The sequence below is a fragment of the Bubalus kerabau genome, chromosome 2 (assembly GCF_029407905.1).
Source record: "Bubalus kerabau isolate K-KA32 ecotype Philippines breed swamp buffalo chromosome 2, PCC_UOA_SB_1v2, whole genome shotgun sequence".
Taxonomy (NCBI): Eukaryota; Metazoa; Chordata; class Mammalia; order Artiodactyla; family Bovidae; genus Bubalus; species Bubalus kerabau.
Genome location: NC_073625.1, coordinates 183,204,355 through 183,226,904, shown reverse-complemented (window position 1 = coordinate 183,226,904; position 22,550 = coordinate 183,204,355). Strand labels below are relative to the sequence as shown.

Below are 22,550 nucleotides of genomic sequence, written 5' to 3'. Positions count from 1 at the left end.
GTTTGCTATGACCAGTGCATTTTCTTGGCAAAACTCTATTAGTCTTTGCCCTGCTTCATTCCGTATTCCAAGGCCAAATTTGCCTGTTACTCCAGGTGTTTCTTGAGTTCCTACTTTTGCATTCTAGTCCCCTATAATGAAAAGGACATCTTTTTTGGGTGTTACTAGGTCATCAAAATACACTCCAAACTGGTCTCCTTTTGTTTGCCTCCTTCAGTCAAACAATAATAGGCAAACAGATTCTGTTTAAATAGGCAAAGGGATTCTACTTAAAAAAAAAAATCACTTCTCTCCTCTGCCCCTAAATCCCTAATCTCTCACCATCTCAGCTAATTTTGTGTGTTTAGTCACTCAGTCATATCTGACTCCTGTGACCCTTTGGACTGTAGATCACCAGGCTACTCTGTCCATGGGATTTTCCAGGCAAGAATATTGGAGTAGGTTGTCATTTCCTTTTCCAGGGGATCTCCCTGACCCAGGGATCGAAACTGCATCTCTTACATCTCCTGCATTGGCATGCAGGTTCTTTACCCCTAGCACCACCTGGGAAGAGTGTCAGCTAGAATAAAGGCCAAAGCCCTTATAAGAGTCAACAGAATTTCTCTTGCCCTTGTTATGCAACTCTAGGCACCCTGGCTTGTATTCTTTCCACCCACTGGGCACACATCCCCTTCAGAGCCCCTGCTCTTCCCTCTGTCTGGAATAGTCTTTCCCCAGATAGCTATAAGGCTTACATCCATATCTCTTCTTGCTGAATGCCACCTGCTCACTGAGGCCTTTCTGCTTCCCCCTCCTAAACATTTCCTATTCTCCTTTGTTTCTCTCAATAATACACATTACTTTCTCATATACTTTAATATTTAGAAAGTGATTTTATTTATCCTCTGTCTTCTCCAGTAGAATGCAGGTTCCAAAAAGGCAGGATCTTCTTTTTGTTAAATTCCCAGTGATTGAAGCAGTGCCAGGCACATAATATACACATACCTGGAAATCATAGGGTTTGTTTTATCAAGTTATACAACATCTTCATTATTAAGTCAAAATATTTTTATTTCTAATATGATTTAAATTTTGCTAATTCTAAAAATAAACTTTGCATAGGTAAAAAATAATATTTAAAAGAACAGTAACAAAACAAATACCAGTGTTCTCACTACATAATTTGAGAAAGAAAAAATCACCATATCTAAAGCCCTCTGTGTATCCTTCCCTTCATTTTTTATTTTTGCTTTTTGTCTGCACCACATGTCTTACAAGATCTTAGTTCCCCAACCAGGGATCAAACCTGAGCCACCTCAGTGAGAGCACTGAGTCCTAACCACTGGACCACCACTATCTCTCTCTTCAGAGTAACTACCATCTTGATTTTTACATTTATCATTCCCTTGAAGTTTATCCCCTTAAACAATATACTGTTTATTTGTCCAGTTTTTATTTCTGTGTTGATGTATATAGCTGCAGTTGAATAATCTTCACTGCTGTATGTGTTTCTTCATGTGAATATACTATAATTTATTCACCCATTCTTTAATTGATTAATGTTGTTTTATTACTGTATTTTTACTGTTACAAACAGTGCGAAGATTTTTGTAGATCATCTCCTGATACCCTAGTACAACAATTCCTCAGTGTATATAACTAGGAATACAAATGCTTTGTCACGCAGTGCCGGGAGCCGGCATATTGCATATTGAGTGCAGCACTTTCCACAGCATCATCTTTCAGGATCTGGAATAGCTCAACTGGAATTCTATCACAGCCGGGAGCCAGCATGAGGAACTCCGCCCATGACAAAGGTCATGAGGAAGGAGGCTCGGCATACGCAAAGGCGGGATCAAGCCTCAGGAGTCCCCCTGGAAATTCTCGAGCATCTACCCCTAAAACCAGAGTCTGCCTACTTTACTACTTTGTGCTCTCACCTACACCTCTGACTTTACGGGGGGCTGTCCCCCACCACCTCTTTCGGAGAAGGAGTTAACTTAGAGCTCCAGTTAATAAAAACTCCTGGGCGTGACAAGAGTGTTTTAACCTACAAACTCCTCTGAAGGTTCTCTAGCCTGCCTGACAGGCTTGTCCAGCCACATGTGATTGCTCACAGCCTCCCAACCGTGAGAGGCACGAGAAGCTTTAAACCTTCTAAAAACAGATTCTTTAGAGAAGTTAGAAAATTATAAGTATAATGGGCTGATTAGAAATTGTATTGGTGAAGGGTTTTTCATTTGTTGAGCCAATGTTTGCTGCTAAGTCCCCATATCCCCTGCCCTTACACACATCAATAAATATATAGAAGAAATAAGTATTAACCTTTGATATTAATCACGTTAGACCTTAGGCTAAGTAAATTCTTTCCTTAACTAAATCCCACTACACCCTCACCCTATAGGAATGTAACTTTATTTGGGTGGCATCTGTTTTAAGAATAATCACCCCTGGAGAAATAAGTGTCCTGGTTGACTGACCGCTGTCACAAGGAGAGGGTCATAAATTGTCAGCAGGCCCCCTGGCCAGAAGATGATCTAACACCCCTAAGACCTCTGTATACATTTGTATGAAGCACCTGACTTTGATAAAAGTCAGGACTGCTGACCCCACGTGACTTTTGCATAACATCTCAGTGTATAAAAGTAGACCATGGAAAATAAAGAATTGGGATCAGTTCCTCGAAAGACTGGTCTCCCCATGTCTCTCTCTCACTCTGGCTGAGTCTCCATCTGGAGGGCGGAACACACCATGCTTACTAATTATGCCTGGGCTTCTAAGATCCGACCGGGGAGGCCTCAGTGTCTCCTCTCCTTCGGGAGAACGGAAGGATGCCTGTGGCCTACGTAAGTGGTGCAAACTTCTTGTCTTGAAGTTTTATTGGTCTCCCGCGTAAACCAAGCTACTCAGCCTCTTTTCTCCACTGAATTTTCCTACTGAGCTATCCTCATTCTATTACTCTTTATATCCTTAATTAATGTTTAATTAAGCAGTTGTTTCCTGACCCTCGCCTACGCCGTCTCTCCTTCGAATACCCTGGATCAGCTGGGGCTGGACCCCGGCAACGCAGCATGTATATCTTCCCATTTCATCTTTACAAGATTGTGCCAAATTGTTTTCCAAGGTTGTTGTGTTGTTGTTCAGCCACTAAATCATGTCTCTTTGTGACCCTATGTACTATAGCTTGCCAGGCTTCCCTGTCCTTCGCTATTTCCCTGAGTTTGCCCAAACTCATGTTTGTTGAGTTGGTGATGCCATCCAATCATCTCATCCTCTGTCAACCCCTTCTCTCCCTGCCCTCAATCTTTCCCAGCTTCAGGGTGCCACCCCCACCAATAGTGGATGAGTCCCTGTTATCTCATATTCTGTTTGATATTATCAGATTTTTTTTTTCAAAAAAAGTCAAAAATTATGCTATGAGATGGTATCTTGTCATTTTAACTTGCATTTTCCCCAATTATTACAGTGTAATGAGGCTGGGTGTCTTCAAGTCTTTTGCCCATTTTTCTGTTGAGCTATTGCAGTTCTTCATATGTTCTGGAGGTTAATCTTTTATCCATTCTATACACTGAAAATATTTTCATCTATAATTTCATTTGAAGGATTCTTCCAGTCATTTCCTTCACAGTTTGCACTTTTGTCTTTTTAAAGACTTTATTCTCTACTCCACAGTCTAAAGAGCTTCTATAGGTCTTCCAAATGTTTACAGTTTAAGAGATTATTTTATTTATTTATTTATTTTTTAACTGTGGTGTGTCTTTGCTGCCGCACATGGGCTTTCTCTAGTTGTGGCGAGCGGGGGGCTACTCTTTGTTGCAGGCTCCGTAGTTGTAGTTCTTGGGTGCTGGAGCAGAGGCTCAGTAGTTGTGGTGCCCCGACTCTGTTGCTCTGAGGCATGTACGAACTTCCTGCACCAGGGATTGAACCAGTGTCCCTTGCACTGCAACATGGATTCTTAACCACTAGACCACCAGGGAAGTCCCCAAATGTTTATAGTTTTGCTTTTACTGTTCCTCTGTAATCCACCTAGAACTGAGTGAGGTTGAGTAAGGAAAGGGTCTAGTTTCAATTTTTTTCATATACATAATAATTATCCCTGTATAATTTACTGAAAAATCTCTTCTCCCTCCAACTCTCCAAAGACTGATTCTCATATATCAAAGTTCTATAAATATGTGGGTCTTTTTGTGGATTCTCTCTTCTGTTTTATTGATTTGTCTATCTCTGTGAAAAAATAAGCCATCTTAATTCACATTTCCCTCAGGAGTGTTTTCCTTTATTTTTGGCGCTTTGCTCTTGCACATACAATTTAGGAGTAATTTTTTGAATTAGGGGAAAAATTAAGACTGTGAGTGTCATTGCACTGAATCTATGTATCAATTGGAAAAAAAAAAAGAGAATCATACAATTCTGAATTCTCCTATTCATGAACATGGCATCTTTCATTGTATTTAGTTCTAAGGTTCTAATAGTTTTATAATTTCCTCTACAAAGGTCTTGCAAAAACTTTATTGTTTGAGAAAATTATATTTCTGATATTCTTATTAATTTCATCTTTCTGAAATTTATATCTTTACATTTTTGTTGCTAAAGTTGAGAAATTCAATTGATTTTTGCATACTGAAATTTGATAAACTCCATTATTTTCTGTAGACTACTGGCTCTTTAATTTGTGTATCAATTATTTTCTAAAATGTGTTCATTAACTATTCTCTTTTGATTTCTAAACCTTTGGCATTTATATTCTGAATTTTAATTTTTTTTTTTTTAAGAATGACGTTTTTGAATTTTTGAAACTTTTGTGGCCTAACATGTCTTCAATTTTTATAAACTTTTCAATGTGTCCTGGAAATAAATGTGTATTCTCTGTGGGGATAGTTCTATACCATCTATACTTCTATACTATCTATCTATCTAAATAGTTCTATACTAGTTATTCCATTTATCAAGGACAATTCTGATTTAACATTCAACTTAATTCAGAATTAACTCTTAGTTAGATAATTCTCAAAAAACCCTAGGAGATAAATATTATCTCCACTTTGCCAAAGGAAGATTCAATGCTCAAAAGAGTTAAATAACTTGTCCAGATTGCCATAGCCGATTTGAACTTTGATCTATTTGTTTACAACTCAAGGCTTCAGGCTAGAAACCTCTGCCATTTTTTATTCCACCTGCTGCTTCATCCTATAATATCTATGTGACACAGTGTCTTTTATTTTTTGGTTGTTGTTTAATTTGGCCACTGCATGTCCCCAGCAGTGAAAGCACTGAGTCTTAACCACTGGACAGCTAGGGAATTCCACATGGTGCTTTTTAATTTTACACCGTCAAACCCTCTCTGATCCATCACCTTTCCACTATTTTTAATTTCTCTGAAATCAGTAGTCAAGGAATACCCTGCGATAAGGCCACTGGTAAACAGTGCTGTTACAACATTAAGCCCTTTCATCTATATTACTTCACTTATCAGGATTATACAGAGCAGGCAAGTATTTATTACAGGTTATGAAACTAGTCATCAAAGAGTTCACGTACCACAGTACTTAAATTTCCAGTCAGTAAGTGACACACCTAATTCTTCTGGAAGCCAGGATTGCTTTTATAGTTCTGTGTTTATCAAGATGCTGTTTTTACAGCAAAGTCTATTTGTAAATTACCTTCTATTATACAACAACATCAGACTAGAGGCAGATTCACTGTGGAGGACAGACAGTACTCTCAGGACCGTCATCTAGTTCCATTCCCCTATTTCAAAAGAACTAAAGCCCAAAGTGGTGCTGTGATTTGCTAAATGGAATATCCAGTATAAGAATTCGGATCCCCCAACTGGTACCATTAATTCAGCCTCTAAGAATATGGCCAATGTGAATGGAATTACATCAGCTTCTCTGGGGAAAAAAAGGTTATAGAACAAAGGTTGAGCGAACGGCCTCTTTATATCACACAGAGCTTCCAACCTTAACTGCCTCAGTGAATTCTCAAAGTACCCAGCTGTTAACAAAGATTCCTTCTCATAGCTGGAATCGTGAACGCTATAGTGCTTCCATTACCGCGCTGGAATTGGAAATACTCAGAATGTAACGCGGGAGCTAGTGACAGCAGCTCCCACCGGCAGAGTAGGTCACTGCGGAAAAAGAAACAGGGTGGAGGAAACCGGAAAACTACCCAGGGCCAGAGGAAGAAAAGCACAAGGTACAGATTTGTTTCTGCTGGAGAAGGCTGGGGCCAATACCTGTACTGGGCAACCGTTAGCTTGGCCTCGGGCTCGGTCCCAAAGCCGGGCAAGTGCTGGTTTAGGTAGGCGTCCAGAGACCTACAGTCGAACTTGTGCTGGGGCAGCACTTCGATAGTGTTGGGCTCGCGGGAGGCAAAGGTTTCCATGATCTACGCTGCCGCTTCAGACCACAGAGTCACAGAACTCACTAGACTCTTGGGATCCGGTAGGTCTAGGAGAACGCTACTCCACGGACAGGGGCGAGGCCGAGACGCCCAGATGGAGGCGGGCCCGCGGCTCCAGCCAATTACATATCGCCAGGCCGCTGGCCGGCAGCACTGGCCAGCTGTCTCCTGGACTTGGGCTGTACTCAGGAAACGCCAGAAGGGCCTTGTGTGTTCGAATTTAAAGTTTTCAGTCAGCCTCAGAGTTGGAGACCTCAATTCTAAAGAAAGCAAAGTCACGTCAGTCACAAGAGCATATTAGAACGCCGAGGCCTGGTCCGTCTCCAAATTGAAAGCGCTGGCAGGCGGAAGACCTACCGGTCCGGTGCAGAAAAGGGCCCGTCAAGACCTCGAGCCTAGGAATAAAAGATTCTGGGGTTTTTCCTGGCCGCCAGGTTGGAAAGGCAACATCGCAGGCCGCTGGTTCTGGACACATATGACCAGGGCCCTGGGACTCCCTGGACTCTTAGGCCGTGGCGAAGAGGGGAAGTAGGGGGCTTTTTTTTTTTTTTTTGCCTGAGGCGGAGCGTTGACTGCAACGCACCGGAAGTGGCCCGCTGGGAGACCCGCAGGAGCGGCGGTGACGTGTCGGGCAGGGGCACGCTGGGAGCGCTTCCCCAGGTTTGTGGGCTGGGAAAGCCGCAGCAAGGTGACTCGCCACATATCCCTCTCGGGGCCAGCAGGCCAGCAGCGTGGGGCGGCGACGACGGCGACGGCCGGGGCTGGGAGCGCTGGGGGCCGGGGTCCCAGCCATGACCGAGTCTGTGGAACGGCTGCAGCAGCGGGTTGAAGAGCTGGAGCGGGAACTGGCCCAGGAGAGAAGTCGCCGCGCCCTGGGAAGCGGCGACGGAGGAGGCGGTCGGGCCCGCATCGAAAAGATGAGCTCCGAGGTGGTGGATTCCAACCCCTACAGGTGACCTGCGTGACGGGTCGGGGCCGGAAGAGGGGCGAGGTCACGGTCACCAGGTGGTCAGAAGTGAGGGGCTTCCCGCCGCTGTCCAGCTGACAGCTCACACCTCCCTTTTCTTCTTCTAGGGTCTTATTTCCAAGCGAGCAAGGACAAGTCTTAGTCCTAGCCAAAAGTTGTTCTTTCTCTTTTTAAAAAAAAGTAACTGTAAAATTGTGTGGTAAGGAATATAATTAGAAGCATGTTAATTAAATGAAAAGGTGAGCAGAGTCTTTAAAATTAGAAAACGTGGTTTTAAATACTAGCTCCAAAATCCAGCTCTGAATAATTGTTTGCCATTTAACTGATCTTGGGCAAGTTGATTAACCTGAATCTCCCCTCCCTTCCCCCACCTGGCCCCATTTATAAAAGGAGGTTGTGATGCATTCTTTTTTTTTTTTAAGGAAACTTTATTTTAAAATTTCATTTTAAAGTTGCAGAGAATAAGACTATAATATAAGTATAAAGCTAGACAAATATTTATATGGACTAGGATAGAAAGTCTGGTAAAAGACCCATATGCTGCTGCTGCTAAGTCGCTTTAGTTGTGTCCGACTCTTAGCGACACCAATATGGTCAGTTGATTTTTAACTAAGTTACCAAAGCAATTTATGGAGAGGATTGTTTTTGCAACAAGTGTTGCTGGACCAATTAGATATTGTTGTTGTTTAGTTGCTAAGTCCCGTCCAACTCTTTTGTGACACAAGGGACTGTAGCCTGCCGTGTTCCATGGGCTTTCCCAGGCAAGAATGCTTGAGTGGGTTGCCATTTCCTTCTCCAGCAATGCATTCTTCTCAGGGTTATTTATAAAGATTAAAGATAGCATCAAGGTAAAGAGGCAGATTGATCACAGACATATATCACTGTCTTCCCAATCTCACTGAAATGAAAGTAAAGGAATAATTTTTAAAAGGGAATAAATCACCACTGGGAAAAAAAAGAGTTTCTGTTAATAATTGGGGGATGGGTGAGTCTCTGTACTTAAATGATTATAGTAAAACAGTTTTAGAAACTAGAAAGGGACAGATGACTGATAGATGATCCTGATTTAAAGGATCCAAGAAATTGACTCTAAAGCCTGCAACCCGACTCATACAATAGAATTCTCTCAAAGCTCAGAACAGGCATAAGTCTTTCAACAAGGGCTTAAGGTAGGACTAAACAAGATGGCTGAAAATCTGTTGAAGAAGCAACCCAAGTTCATTGTTTCACTTTGAGTAGCGAGGCAAATGCTCTTCTCTGTCAGGAGAGACTACTAGAGATTTACTCCTTAGAGAGTAAAATAGAGTATTTCTATTAATAATTAAAGCAAGTCTTCATGCCTGAAGGGAGGGAATTAACTAAATGTTTACACACTGAATGCTAGGACTCCCAGCCTTACTTCTCCATTTAACACCCCAAAACTGATCAGCTTAAAGACTTTTCAGTGTGGAAATTGAAAGATTCTTCTGTAGGGAATCTGAGAGGGCCAAGAAGAAAGACTGAAAGACACTGACATTGTGGGTTTCTCAACTACTAAACAGCCCAGCCAGATCACGCTATGCTGCTGCTGCTGCTGCTAAGTCGCTTCAGTCGTGTCCGACTCTGTGTGACCCCATAGACAGCAGCCCACCAGGCTCCGCCATCCCTGGGGTTCTCCAGGCAAGAACACTGGAGTGGTTTGCCATTTCCTTCTCCAGTGCATGCAAGTGAAAAGCGAAAGTGAAGTTGCTCAGTTGTGTCCGACTCTTCGCTACCCCATGGGCTGCAGACTACCAGGCTCCTCCAGGCAAGAGTACTGGAGTGGGTTGCCATTGCCTTCTCCGAGATCATGCTATAGTGAAGCCCAAAGTCAAATAAACAGCGCCCACATCCTTGCCTTTATTAGTGTCTGACTTTTAAATATGAGCAGAAAGGATGAGAAAAGCTCCTAATGTGAAAGGAAGAAAACAAAATTAATAGACTATATAAGGGGACTGCAACCCCAACATTATCATTAATATCTTCAGAAAGATATATGTATAAATGAAATAGGACAGAGTACTACAAAAAGAATCATTCTTGCAAATGGAGAATGATAACAAAAGTGAAAATCTCAATAAAAGAAAATAACATTGAAAGAAATCCAGAGAATAGTGGAAAACTAAATGGAAAATAGAGGAAAGACATTACAAATAGAGGACTAGTCCAAGTGGTCCAACTTCCAAATAATAGGAGCTCCAGAAAGTTCAGGAAAAACCAACCAACCAACCAAAGAAGTCACCATATTCTTCAAGTAAATTTTCCAGAACTTAAATATGTTTCTGATTGGAAAGAGTCCAGTAAGTACTCAGCACAATTGATGAGAATAGTTTCACTCTAAGGCACATTTTGAAGTTTCAGAAACTAGAAATCATGTTAGAAATTTTGAAGGAAAATTGTTTCTAATGTAAAATTATATATCTAGTTAAACTATCAACTAAGAGTGTGTGTGTGTCTCTGTGTGGGTATAGGTATCAGATCAGATCAGTCACTCAGTCGTGTCCGACTCCTTGAGACCCCATGAATCGCAGCATGCCAGGCCTCCCTGTCCATCACCAACTCCCGGAGTTCACTCAGACTCACATCCATCGAGTCAGTGATGCCATCCAGCCATCTCATCCTCTGTCGTCCCCTTCTCCTCCTGCCCCCAATCCCTCCCAGCATCAGAGTTTTCCAATGAGTCAACTCTTCGCATGAGATGGCCAAAGTACTGGAGTTTCAGCTTTAACATCATTCCTTCCAAAGAAATCCCAGGGCTGATCTCCTTCAGAATGGACTGGTTGGATCTCCTTGCAGTCCAAGGGACTCTCAAGAGTCTTCTCCAACACCACAGTTCAAAAGCATCAATTCTTTGGCGCTCAGCCTTCTTTACAGTCCAACTCTCACATCCATACATGACCACAGAAAAAATCATAGCTTTGACTAAACGAACCTTTGTTGGCAAAGTATAGCTGTCAACAATTATATACGCTTCAGTTTGTCATTTTATAATATATTTCTAAGAACAGAATTTTGATAAAACGTTTTTAAGAAGTTTGGTAAAGAACATTTCAGACATACAAGCTCTCAAAATTTACCTTCCAAAATTTACCCTTTACAAAGCTTTGGGAAGATGTTCTTCCAACCATAACAAGAGAATAAATTAAGTAATCTATAGTAAACGTTCTCAAACTTTAGTGTGCATCACAATCACTTGGGGAGCTTATTAAAACACGATTGTTAGGCCTCCCATCCAAAGTTTGATTGGCTTGGTGACTGAAGAAGGTAACAGACTAGCAGTAACTAGATATCTAAAGTACCTCTTAGAGTCCTTGGAATAAAGGTATTTACTAAAAGACTTACCATTGTGGGCAGAGGCAATAAGTGAATAGAATTCCAGTCATGAGGTTATTCTGATGTTAAATATTAAATCTGAATCAAACATTAAATATTTACGTAAACTAATAAGCATGGGAAAATGCTGAAATTTCACTTTGATCCATTCTCATCTGGAAACTTAACATTTCAGTCAGTAGGTCTCAGTCTTCACTGCACATTAGAATGAATGTATGAGGAACTTAAAAAAAAATCTTATTGCACAGGCTCTGTCTTGGAGGATATTCGGGCATGCATGCTTTTTAAAATTGCTGAGGTGATTTAGTTTCATCTGGTAAAAATTAACAAAAATTTCTCCTCCCACCCCACTTCCTTCACTGTTTGTTCTCTTAAAGTTTATTTTCTGCGATGATGTATGTCACTATTAATTAAAAGTCTGTAAACTTTAAAACATTTTTTTTTTACCCCTACTCCCCTCACTGTTTCTTCTCTTGCAGTTTATTTTCTGTGATGATGTATGTTTACCTATGTCACTATTAATTAAAAGACTGTAAACTTTAAAACATTGTTTTTCCTTTTTTTTTTAAGCCGCCTGATGGCTTTGAAACGAATGGGAATTGTGAGCGACTATGAGGTATGATAAACTCTTCCAAATTTTTGAAGATGGTTTCAGTAAATGAAAATAATTTTCAATGACATTTTCAGTGAAGAATTATTAACCAACACATATATAATTTTGCATTTTACAGAAAATCCGTACCTTTACTGTAGCAATAGTAGGTGTTGGTGGAGTTGGCAGTGTGACTGCTGAAATGCTGACGCGATGTGGCATTGGTAAGGTAAAAGCATTTCTCATTTTCTGTCGTATTCGGAACCCATTCACTTGCAGAGTAAATAAGGTACAAATTAGGATTTTTTTTCTCCTTATTAATGGCATATTGATTTGTGGTGTATTCATTCAGATTGTTTTTTCTACCCCAGTTAAGACATAAACCCACCCAAGAGGAAACTAATATTGCTGCTGATTAAATAAGGACTATCTGATTGTGTTCAGGAACTTTTTTGTTCGGGATAATGTATAAACAATTTGGACTTAAGTGTTTTGATTAAAGAAGTTTAGGAAAGAAGGCTGTTAAATTGAAAAAGTGTGTTGTGAAACACTGAAACACCCCCCCAAATTTTTTTTAAAAACTTGTTTTTTAAGAGACAAACTAAAAAGCATGTGCCTTTCTTACTCTTGAAATTGAACTGCTGAATGCTCCAGATTTTTTTTAACCCAGGCATTTTTTTTTTTTCACCCTAAGTTTTCTTGGTCATGCCCTGTGAGGCTTGTGAGATCTTAGTTCCCTTACCATGGGTTGAACTCTAAGGCCATGGCAGTGAAAGCCCCAAGTCCTAACCACTGGAGCACCAGGAAGTTCCATACTTTTTTCTAAAATTGATTTAGATTGTGATTGTGAGAAGGAAGGAGAAGTTGACTTTATACCAGAAATCAGTGTACCAATCTTATATTTATAAATCTAAAGTCCATGATGTTAGATAGATAGTGGGTGAATATAAAAGTTTTCCACAATTGTATATCATTTTGATAAACTTTGTGGGAAAATGCTTGCTTTATCAATGCTCTTTAATATATTGGTCCATTCCATGCCCCAGATTCTTAAAGTGGTTTCAAAATTGGCACTTATTTATCAATATAGAAAAGACACCACCAAAGTACTAAAAATGTTTATTAACATTTTAATATCTTTCAAGAAGTTTATAAATGCCTGTCAACAATTGCTTGTAGCTGACATTACCTAGTTGATTGACCAAGGGTGGTAGAGATCATGAAGATTTGTGGGTCTTTGGTTTGAGTGTGCACTGGAGTCACTTGGAAGGCTTATTAAAACATAGATTGCCGAACTCTAACCCAGTGGTTTTGATTCTGTAGGTTGCAGATGGACCTAAGAATGTCTAACAAGTTCCCAGGTGGCTCTGATGATATTCCAGTGACTGTGCTTTAAGAACTGATTATTCAGTCTGGTCCCAGCATCACCTGGGAGCTTGTTAGAATCGAAGATTCCCAGGTCCCACTCAAGACATGCTGAATCAGAATCTGTATTTTAACACAAACTCCTGATGATATTGCTATAGTTAGAATCACCTGGGATGTTCAAAAAAAATTCTTATGTCCAGACTGCACCCCATAATAGGTAATCAGAACCTCTGGGAATAAGACCCACACATCTGTATTTTTATTTTTATTTTATTTTATTATTTTTTTTACATCTGTATTTTTAAATACAGTGATTCCAAGTACACTCAAGTTTGTAAGCTAAGAATCTGCATAGGTAAGTTTCAGAACTCTTTCTTCAATGTATAAAACAGAGAAACAAGAAGCTATTTCATGTGGTTAAGTAGGGAAATGGAGGATTGGAGATCCAGAGCCCACTTCTTATCCCTGAAAATTTCCTGAGTTCCTGGGGTACCCTGGATAACCAGATCTAGATCAACTGCCTTATTTTACAAATGAGGATACAGACCTAAACAGTTAAAGTGACTTACCCAGAATCAGAGCTAATTATTGACAGTTACAACTCACACCTCCTGTCCTCAAATTTAGGATTTCCTACAATTTACTCATATAGCTATGAGGCTGAAACGCAAACTTAATACTTGGCCTGACCTAATAAATACTGTTTGAATGAGCTTAAATAAACCAAATTTTGGAGAGACTAAGTAGGGTTAGAAAGTTATAGAGAATATAAGTGATGTCTTTTCTAGCAAGATACTAAGGGCTGGGTTAACTTTCTTTAGTGTCTGTATTGAGAAGAAGAACATCCCATTTTTGTTTTTATTGTTAGATTTGGAACACTGAGAATTGTATGACAAAGTCACAGAATTTTAGATAAAGAAGTGACTTTGGCAACTATAGCAAAGTATATCACTTTTACACTGCTTTGAATTATTCCATAGGTCTAGAGGCTCAATTTTTTTTTTTTTTTTTTTGGTTCTTTTTTTCTTCACTCTGGATAAATTGCATTGCTGTGCGCTCAAGTTCATTGATACTCTTTTTCCCCTGCCATGTCTAGTCTACTCTGAGTCTCATCCAATAAAAATTTAATTTTAGATAGTCAAAAAAAAAGAAAGGACTTTGGATATCTTTGAGTTCAACCTGCTCTTACTGATAGGAAATGGACCTTTTCGCCATTTTAAAGTTGGGTGAACAGGTTTGACAAATGCTGTCATGCCTAAATATATAGCAGGAGATATAAATTAACTGCTTAATCATTCTGTTTGGAATAATGTTTGAGCCATGTCGTGAGTATATTTAGTTCCATATTCATGAAAGGCATTGTATTATACCATGGTTTTAAGTTACAGCATTTTTTTATCTTATTTAAAATTTTCATTTATCTAATGGATTGTTGGCTTTGGGCCAATAATTGGAATGAAATAAGATTTTGGCACAGTTTGTAAAAATTGTCATGAAATGGAATGAACATTAATTTTTGAGATAATCATTTAGAGGGGCAGTACAGCAGAGAATGCCTCAGTTTGAATCCCATGTTCACTACATATCAGCTGAGTGGCTTTTCGGCAAGTACCCTAGTTGTCTTATTTCTAAAATGAGGAGAGTACCTATATTCTTACTGCATGTGATCCTTAAATGAGTTAATATATGACATCTAGTTTTTCAAAGTTAGTTAATATTATTACTGTTAAAGAGTTAAACCCATCAGATTTTAACTAGCCAACTAGTTCATTATTTTTTTTTTCTTTTTTGGTACACTTTTCATCAGATTACCACTATTTTCATTTTAGTTGCTACTCTTTGACTATGACAAGGTGGAACTGGCCAATATGAATAGACTTTTCTTCCAACCTCATCAAGCAGGATTAAGTAAAGTTCAAGCAGCAGAACATACTTTGAGGTAAATGGAATAGCAGTTGAAGGCAGTGAAATTGGTGAAATCTTCCTGTATGTATTTAGTCACTTAACTTTTAAATGGAACTGAATTTTCCTGTATAAAAATGCAGGTTTCACTTATGCATAAAGATATGGGTTGGCAGCCTTTTTCTCTATAAGGCTAGATAGTAAATATTTTAGGCTTTGAGAGCCATATGGTCTTTGTCAAAACTGCTCAACTATACAGTTGTAGTACCTATAGGCAATATAAAAGTAAATGAGCAAAACTGTGCTCCAATAAAACTTTATTTATGGAATCTAAATTTCTTATAATTTTCACATCATGAAATATTGTTGTTCTTTTGATTTTTTTCTTTTCTTGCGGCCATTTAAAAATATAAAAACTACTCTTAGTTTGCAGACCTTACAAAAAATGTAGCAAGGTGGTAGTCAGATTTGGCCCAAGGGACCTAGTTTGGCAGCTCTTACTCTGGGATGTTTCTTTATGTTCCTAAACGTTCTTGGACTGAATTGAATAAGAAGCAAAGAAGCTCTTTTGTTAGACTGAACTGTGTAGCTAACAGAGGTGATAAAAGCTTAATTCCCAGCACATCTGTGTGAATCACAATAAACTGTGGAAAATTCTGAAAGAGATGGGAATACCAGACCACTTGAGCTGTCTCTTGAGAGACGTGTATGCAGGTCAGGAAGGAACAGTTAGAACTGGGACATGGAACAACAGACTGGTTCCAAATAGGAAAAGGAGTACGTCAAGGCTGTATATTGTCACCCTACTTATTTAACTTATATGCAGAATACATCATGAGAAATGCTGGGCTGGAGGAAGCACAAGCTGAAATCAAGATTGCTGGCAGAAATATCAATAACCTCAAATACACAGATGACACTACCCTTATGGCAGAAAGGGAAGAAGAACTAAAGATCCTCTTGATGAAAGTGAAAGAAGAGAGTGAAAAAGTTGGCTTAAAGCTCAACCTTCAGAAAACGAAGTTCATGGCATCTGGTCCCATCACTTCATGGCAAATAGATGGGGAAACAGTGGCTGACTTTATTTTTTTGGTTCCAAAATCACTGCAGATGGTGATTGCAGCCATGAAATTAAAAGACGCTTACTCCTTGGAAGGAAACTTATGACCAACCTTGACAGCATATTAAAAAGCAGAGACATTACTTTGCCAACAAAGGTCCGTCTAGTCAAGGCTGTGGTTTTTCCAGTGGTCATGTATGGATGTGAGAGTTGGACTATAAAGAAAGCTGAGCACAGAAGAATTGATGCTTTTGAACTGTGGTGTTGGAAAAGACTCTTGAGAGTCCCTTGGACTGCAAGGAGAGCCAACCAGTCCATTCTAAAGGAGATCAGTCCTGGGTGTTCATTGGAAGGACTGATGTTGAAGCTGAAACTCTAATACTTTGGCCACCTGACGTGAAGAGCTGACTCATTGGAAAAGACCCTGATGCTGGGAGGGATTGGGAGCAGGAGGAGAAGGGGACGACAGAGGATGAGATGGCTGGATGGCATCACCAACTCAATGGACATGGGTTTGGCTGGACTCCGGCAGTTGGTGATGGACAGAGAGGCCTGGTGTGCTGCGGTTCATGGGGTTGCAAAGAGTCTGACATGACTCAGTGACTGAACTGAACTGAGACTGTGGGAATATTTTTGTAATCCTTCTGACACTCTACATGTTTTGAACTAGGTCCCTGAGTGGGATGAAAGAGGTAGAAGAGAACTTTGGATTTTCTTTGAATTGCTTGAATTCCATTTCTCTAATATCTGTTAAATGATCTTTAGCTCTTTTTAGTGCTTTTTCTTGCTTTCTTTTACTGTTCTACTTGTAGTTTTTATAATCATTCTCTTTTTCCCTTTAGGAACATTAATCCTGATGTTCTTTTTGAAGTACACAACTACAATATAACCACAGTAGAAAACTTTGAACATTTCATGAATAGAATAAGGTAAAATTTTATTTATCAGTATTTTGCACAATGTCCATTTCACTTTCAGTATTAGAAAATCTATCAGTTAACTCAATCAGAAGGTTGATATATTTATTTTTAAAAGTTAATATTTTGTGTAATTTTTATATAGTGGGTGCTCAGTAAATAGTATATATGGTCCATTAAACAATAGTAACAACAAAATAAAAATAAGCCTCAAAATGTCTGTTACTATAATGATGTAGCAAGGGGTCCTCCATTATAAGTTCTGTGTTATAGGTTATATTTCTATCTGAATATGGTTTTCTGCAGACCTAAACTATTGAAATTGTATTCAATTAACTTTTATTACATTTACATTTGTAGTGAAACATGAATAAAAGTCTGTAAAAGCTGACAGAGAAATGATAATTTTTGTGAACACAGTTTATATTTCTGCTCCCCCTGTACATCTTTACAGTATAAGTAATACTGTAATATTATTGATATTATATTTATAACAGTGAATACTTAATATATGCTATGCTAAGTCACTTCAGTCGTTTCCGATTCTGTGCGACCCCATAGACGGCAGCCCACCAGGCTCCCCCATCCCTGAGATTCTCCGAGCAAGAACACTGGAGTGGGCTGCCATTTCCTTCTCCAATACATCAAAGTGAAAAGTGAAAGTGAAGTCGCTCAGTCGTGTCCGACTCTTAGTGACCCCATGGATTGCAGCCTAACAGGCTCCTCCGTCCATGGGATTTTCCAAGCAAGAGTACTGGAGTGGGGTGCCATTGCCTTCTCCGACTTAATATATACTGGGTCTTTAATATTAAATTCTATGTTACAATTATACTCAAAAATTTACTGAAGGACTAAATGTGTTGATTGAACAAATAAGATTGTATTTTGTGTCCTGATTTTTTCCAATAAAACTTGTTTTCTTTGCCTAGTAATGGTGGATTAGAAGAAGGAAAACCTGTTGACCTAGTTCTTAGCTGTGTGGATAATTTTGAAGCTCGAATGACAATAAATACAGTGAGTATCTTTTGTGTTATACTCATGGGTTTACCTCAGAGAAGGCAATGGCACCCCACTCCAGTACTCTTGCCTGGAAAATCCCATGGATGGAGGAGCCTGGTGGGCTGCAGTCCATGGGGTCGCTAAGAGTTGGACACGACTGAGCAACTTCTTTCACTTTTCACTTTCATGCATTGGAGAAGGAAATGGCAACCCACTCCAATATTCTTGCCTGGAGAATCCCAGGGACGGGGGAGCCTGGTGGGCTGCCGTCTGTGGGGTCACACAGAGTCGGACACAACTGAAACAACTTAGCATAGCATAGCATAGCATGGGTTTACCTATTGAAAGGCTGTTGCTGAACCAGGAAAAGACGCCAGGATTCTTGGTCTTGGCCGGGATTCTTGGCCTCCAGAGGAGAAGAATTCAATCCGGGGCCAGAGATGAGGCTTGATCGCTCAGAGCTTTTGTGTAATAAAGTTTTATTAACGTATAAAGGAGATAGAGAAAGCTTGACATAGACATCAGAAGGGGGCAGAAAGAGTACCCCCCTGCTAGCCTTTAGCTGGATGTTATATAGCTACTAGCTGTCTGCTAATTAATAAAAGGAAATGTCTCAAAACTCAGAGAATGGCACCAGGCCCCTCACCCACAAGATGCATTTTGAGATAATCTTGGCACCAGGTGAGTCATCCCAGGCCATAAAACTATTGACATGAAGAAGGCATATTCCCATACAAAAGTATAGTTTCATTAAGAGAACAATGTATGAGTATAATATACTGTTTGTCAAGTCAGTTCAGAGCCTTTAGGCAAACGGACTTGAAGACAGAGTCTGGGGTAAATGCATAGTACATTAACATAGCTTAAGACAAACATTTCCATAAGAAAAATGCATTGGTTAGCTCAAGGTTTGAGAATCGTTAAGGTCAGGTGAAACCAGGTGTCATTATGGCAACACTGTATTTTAAGAGAAACCTCTTTTTAAATTTGTATAGAGAAGGGAAAAAATATGTATCACTAGTTTGTTTCCTCCTGCCTCATAAGAGAGAGATAAAAAATGTCTGACACTTGCAGCCTACCTCCTCTGTTTGGAGGGCCCTGGCCTTCCTGCCTGTTAGCTCTCACTAATTTCCTGTGTATTCTGTCAGTATATATTCCACATTCTGAAAGTAGTTCTGCATTTAAGCCCTTTGATAATGTGTTTTATTTATTCTTAATGTGATCTCATCCTATTTTTGAAATTTATTCTAAGGGGACCTGTCTAGCCTTGCTGGTAAGGCATATGTTTCAGTATCCTACTCTGTCTTAGGCCAGTAGAGAAACTATTAAACAGCAGATAATTCTGATGTACAATTTTTAAATTAAATGAATATCTTATAATACTGCCTTATTCTTGGTCAGCATTGGTTTTAAGTTTTGTTACTAATAAGTAAATGTATAAATATGTATAAATAGCTTACACACATGATTTTTCAAAAATAAAACTGAATTCTTCTTTTGAATTATTGTGTTTTCAACTTTGCAAATAATATTTTGCAGTTTCTTGTTGCTGAAATTATTTTAGAAAAGTGAAGTTTTACATTAATTAATAAGAAATCCAGTATGCTTTGGTTCAGTTTAATTAGGTATTTATTGACTGCTTACCTGAATGCTATCAGTTACTTTTCTAAGCAGAAAACTTAGCAACTTGTCAATTGCTAAGGAATTTCATTATTTACAGTTTTCTTGTTTCTTAAAATTTATTTTTACAAACTCTTTGTAATTCATTTTGTTAAACTCCAGTTTTTCACGAAAAAACTTATGGTAAATTACTTTTTTTTTAATGTTCTTATTTTTCACTTATTTTTTTTAAGGCTTGTAATGAGCTTGGACAAATATGGATGGAGTCTGGGGTCAGTGAAAATGCAGTTTCAGGGCATATACAGCTCATAATCCCTGGAGAATCGGCTTGTTTTGCGGTATGCATGATTCATTTTGAGTTATTATTTTTCATTGTTAAGTACTAGAGTTCCTAGGGGAAAATATTTATAGTTCAAAGGAAAACCAAACTTTGAATGTGGTGGGATACTATTTGGAACATTGAATACTTCTTTCCTTTTCTTTTGAAATACACATTTTTTAATTCTTTTTCATGTAGTGTGCTCCACCACTTGTAGTTGCTGCAAATATTGATGAGAAGACTCTGAAACGAGAAGGTGTTTGTGCAGCCAGTCTTCCTACTACTATGGGAGTGGTTGCTGGGATCTTGGTACAAAATGTGTTAAAGTGAGTGAAGAATAATTTTTCTGTTTACTTTTGACAAACATTTCAAAATTGGAGTTACCAGCTAAGTATTTAATTTTTTTAATTTAATTTTACAGATATTTAAAAATTTTATACATGTGTAATATATGTATACTTTAAATTTATATATGGTAGTGGTTTAATTCATATATTTTTAATTTAATTTATATATGGTGGTGGTGGTTTAGTCACTAAGTCATGTCCAACTCTTGCTACCCATGGACTGTAGCCCACTGGGCTCCTCTGTCCATGGGATTTCTCAGGCAAGAATACTGAAGCAGGTTGCCATTTCCTTCTCCAGGGGATCTTCCCAACATAGGGATTGAATCTGGGTCTCCTGCATTGCAGGCAGATTCTTTACCGAGTGAACCACCAGGGTAGCCCTTCATTTATAAATAAATAAATCTAATATATTTAATTTAAATATATATTAATTTACACACATCAGCACACACATAATTGTGTTACTTTCTCCATTTGGAATAGCTCTTGTTAAATGCTACAGTAGTACTGGTATATTTATTTATGAAGCTTTAACCAAATGATTTACATCTGCAGGTTTGGCCGAAGGGTGAAGACCTAGGCACAGACACACTCGCTTGATTTGATGCTTATTCAGTTCAGTTCAGTCACTCAGTTGTGTCCAACTCTTTGCAGTCCCATGGTCTGCAGCACACCAGGCTCCCCTGTCCATCACTAACTCCCAGAGTTTACTCAAACTCATGTCCATCGCGTCGGTGATGCCATCCAACCATCTTATCCTCTGTCATCCCCTTCTCCTCCCACCTTCAGTCTTTCCCAGCATCAGGGTTTTTCCTGTTGATTTGGTTCTGTGCATCAGGTGGCCAAAGTATTGGAGTTTCAGCTTCAATATCAGTCCTTCCAATGAATATTCAGGATTGATTTCCTTTGGGATTGACTGGTTTGATCTCCTTGCAGTCCAAGGGACTCTCAAGAGTCTTCTCCAACATCACAGTTCAAAAACATCAATTCTTTGACCCTCAGCTTTCTTTATAGTCCAACTCTCACATCCATAAATGACTACTGGAAAAACCATAGGTTTGACTAGATGGATCTTTGTTGGTAAAGTAACGTCTCTGCTTTTTAACATGCTGTCTAGGTTGGTCATAGCTTTTCTTCCAAGGAGCAAGCATCTTTTAATTTCATGGCTGCAGTCAGCATCTGCAGTGATTTTGGAGCCCCCCAAAATAAAGTCTGTCACTGTTTACATTGTTTGTTTCCCCATCTGTTTGCCATGAAGTGATGGGACCAGATGCCATGATCTTCGTTTTCTGAATGTTGAGTTTTAAGCCAACTTTTTCACTCTACTCTTTCACTTGCATCAAGAGGCTCTTTAATTCTTCTTCACTTTCTGCCATTGATGCTTATTATTTATTAATAAAAATAATATGTGATTAAACTTTAACTAGGGTAATATCTCTGCTATACATAAATAGATACCCCAGCAACCATACATCTAAACTATAGCTAATAAGGACAAGGTTTTCTTTCTTCTTTTTTTTTAAGGACAAATGTTTCTTTGCAGCTAAAATTAATGTCAGTTTTTGAACCAACTCATACTTTATGAAAAGCAGAACTACTTTAGTTGTTCCTTAGCTCAGGCCATTTTTTTACCTCACTTTACACTGTTAATAAGCTTAATTATGTTTTTCAGCATCCAATATAATAAGAAGAAATTGCTACATGATACAGAGAGGCACTCTAATCTTAGTATCACCTACCAGCAAAGAAATACCAGCACACATAAGAACTCTCAAGGCAACTCTCTGTGACTATTTCATATAAGACAAATAGTCTGTCAGACTTCAATAGGTCCTATCTAAACACAATATTTTATTGTATGTTATGAAGAAGGGGGAAAATAGTCATTTCTATAAAGTATCTCTCTGTACATCTGTATGTCTAGATATATCATATCTGTTGATGGACATTTATGCTACTTACAGATTGTGGTTTGTTTTTTTTTTTGCTGTTATTAACAATGCTGCAAAAAACAATTTGCTTTCTATCTTTGTAAACTAGATTTTTATAGTGTGAATTTTTAGAAGTATAATTTCTAAGTTTATGCAATACTTATTTTGACAGATACTACTAAATTTCTCCTTCAAAAGGATTGTATGTTTCCATGACAGTTTTGAGAGTACCTGGTTTGTCCAGACCTTTCGTAACATTAGGTGTTATCAAACTTTTATTTTTGAAGTTTACAGCAAAGTCATATATATTCTTTTTCAGCTTTTTTTCCTTCATAAGTTATTACAAGATATTGAGTGTAGTTCCCTGTGCTATATATTAGGTCCTTGTTTTCCTATTTGATATATTTAGTGTGTATATGTTAATCCCATACTCCTAATTTATCCTCCTCCCTTTCTGCAGACCTCCCATCCCCTTTGGTAACCATAAATTTGTTTTCTATGTGTATCTGTTTCTGTTTTGTAAATGTTTATTTGTATCAAGTTTTTTAGATTCCACATATAAGTGATACCAGATGATATTGGTCTTTGGTTTACTTCACTTAGTATGATAATCTCTAGGTCCATCTATGTTACTGCAAATGGCATTATTTCATTCTTGTTTTAATGACTGAATAATATTTCATTTTATATATATACACCACACGTTCATCCATTTTTCTGTCAGTGGACTTGCATGTTGCTTCCATGTCTTGGCTGTTGTGAATAGTGCTGCTGTGAACATTGGGATGCATGTATC

At 38.6% G+C, this 22,550-nt stretch overlaps 2 protein-coding genes across 3 annotated transcripts in view; one reads left to right on the top strand and one right to left on the bottom strand.

The window, feature by feature from the left end:
* Window positions 1–6,851, bottom strand: part of ACAD11 (acyl-CoA dehydrogenase family member 11) — a 116,949-nt gene extending 110,098 nt beyond the window's left edge. The window contains exon 1 of one of the 2 annotated variants that reach the window (XM_055569681.1): window positions 6,215–6,851. In XM_055569681.1, coding sequence (XP_055425656.1) covers window positions 6,215–6,363 — 149 coding nt within the window. In that variant the 5' untranslated portion in view covers window positions 6,364–6,851. The remainder of the gene's footprint in view (window positions 1–6,214) is intronic. The other variant, XM_055569679.1, reaches the window with a different exon arrangement.
* A 55-nt stretch (window positions 6,852–6,906) lies between these two features.
* UBA5 (ubiquitin like modifier activating enzyme 5) overlaps window positions 6,907–22,550 on the top strand; it is a 30,521-nt gene continuing 14,877 nt past the window's right edge. The window contains exons 1-8 of the mRNA XM_055569682.1: window positions 6,907–7,333; window positions 11,270–11,315; window positions 11,431–11,520; window positions 14,489–14,598; window positions 16,464–16,550; window positions 17,468–17,552; window positions 19,391–19,495; window positions 19,675–19,802. Of these exons, the coding sequence (XP_055425657.1) occupies window positions 7,173–7,333; window positions 11,270–11,315; window positions 11,431–11,520; window positions 14,489–14,598; window positions 16,464–16,550; window positions 17,468–17,552; window positions 19,391–19,495; window positions 19,675–19,802 (812 nt within the window). The 5' untranslated portion in view covers window positions 6,907–7,172. The remainder of the gene's footprint in view (window positions 7,334–11,269; window positions 11,316–11,430; window positions 11,521–14,488; window positions 14,599–16,463; window positions 16,551–17,467; window positions 17,553–19,390; window positions 19,496–19,674; window positions 19,803–22,550) is intronic.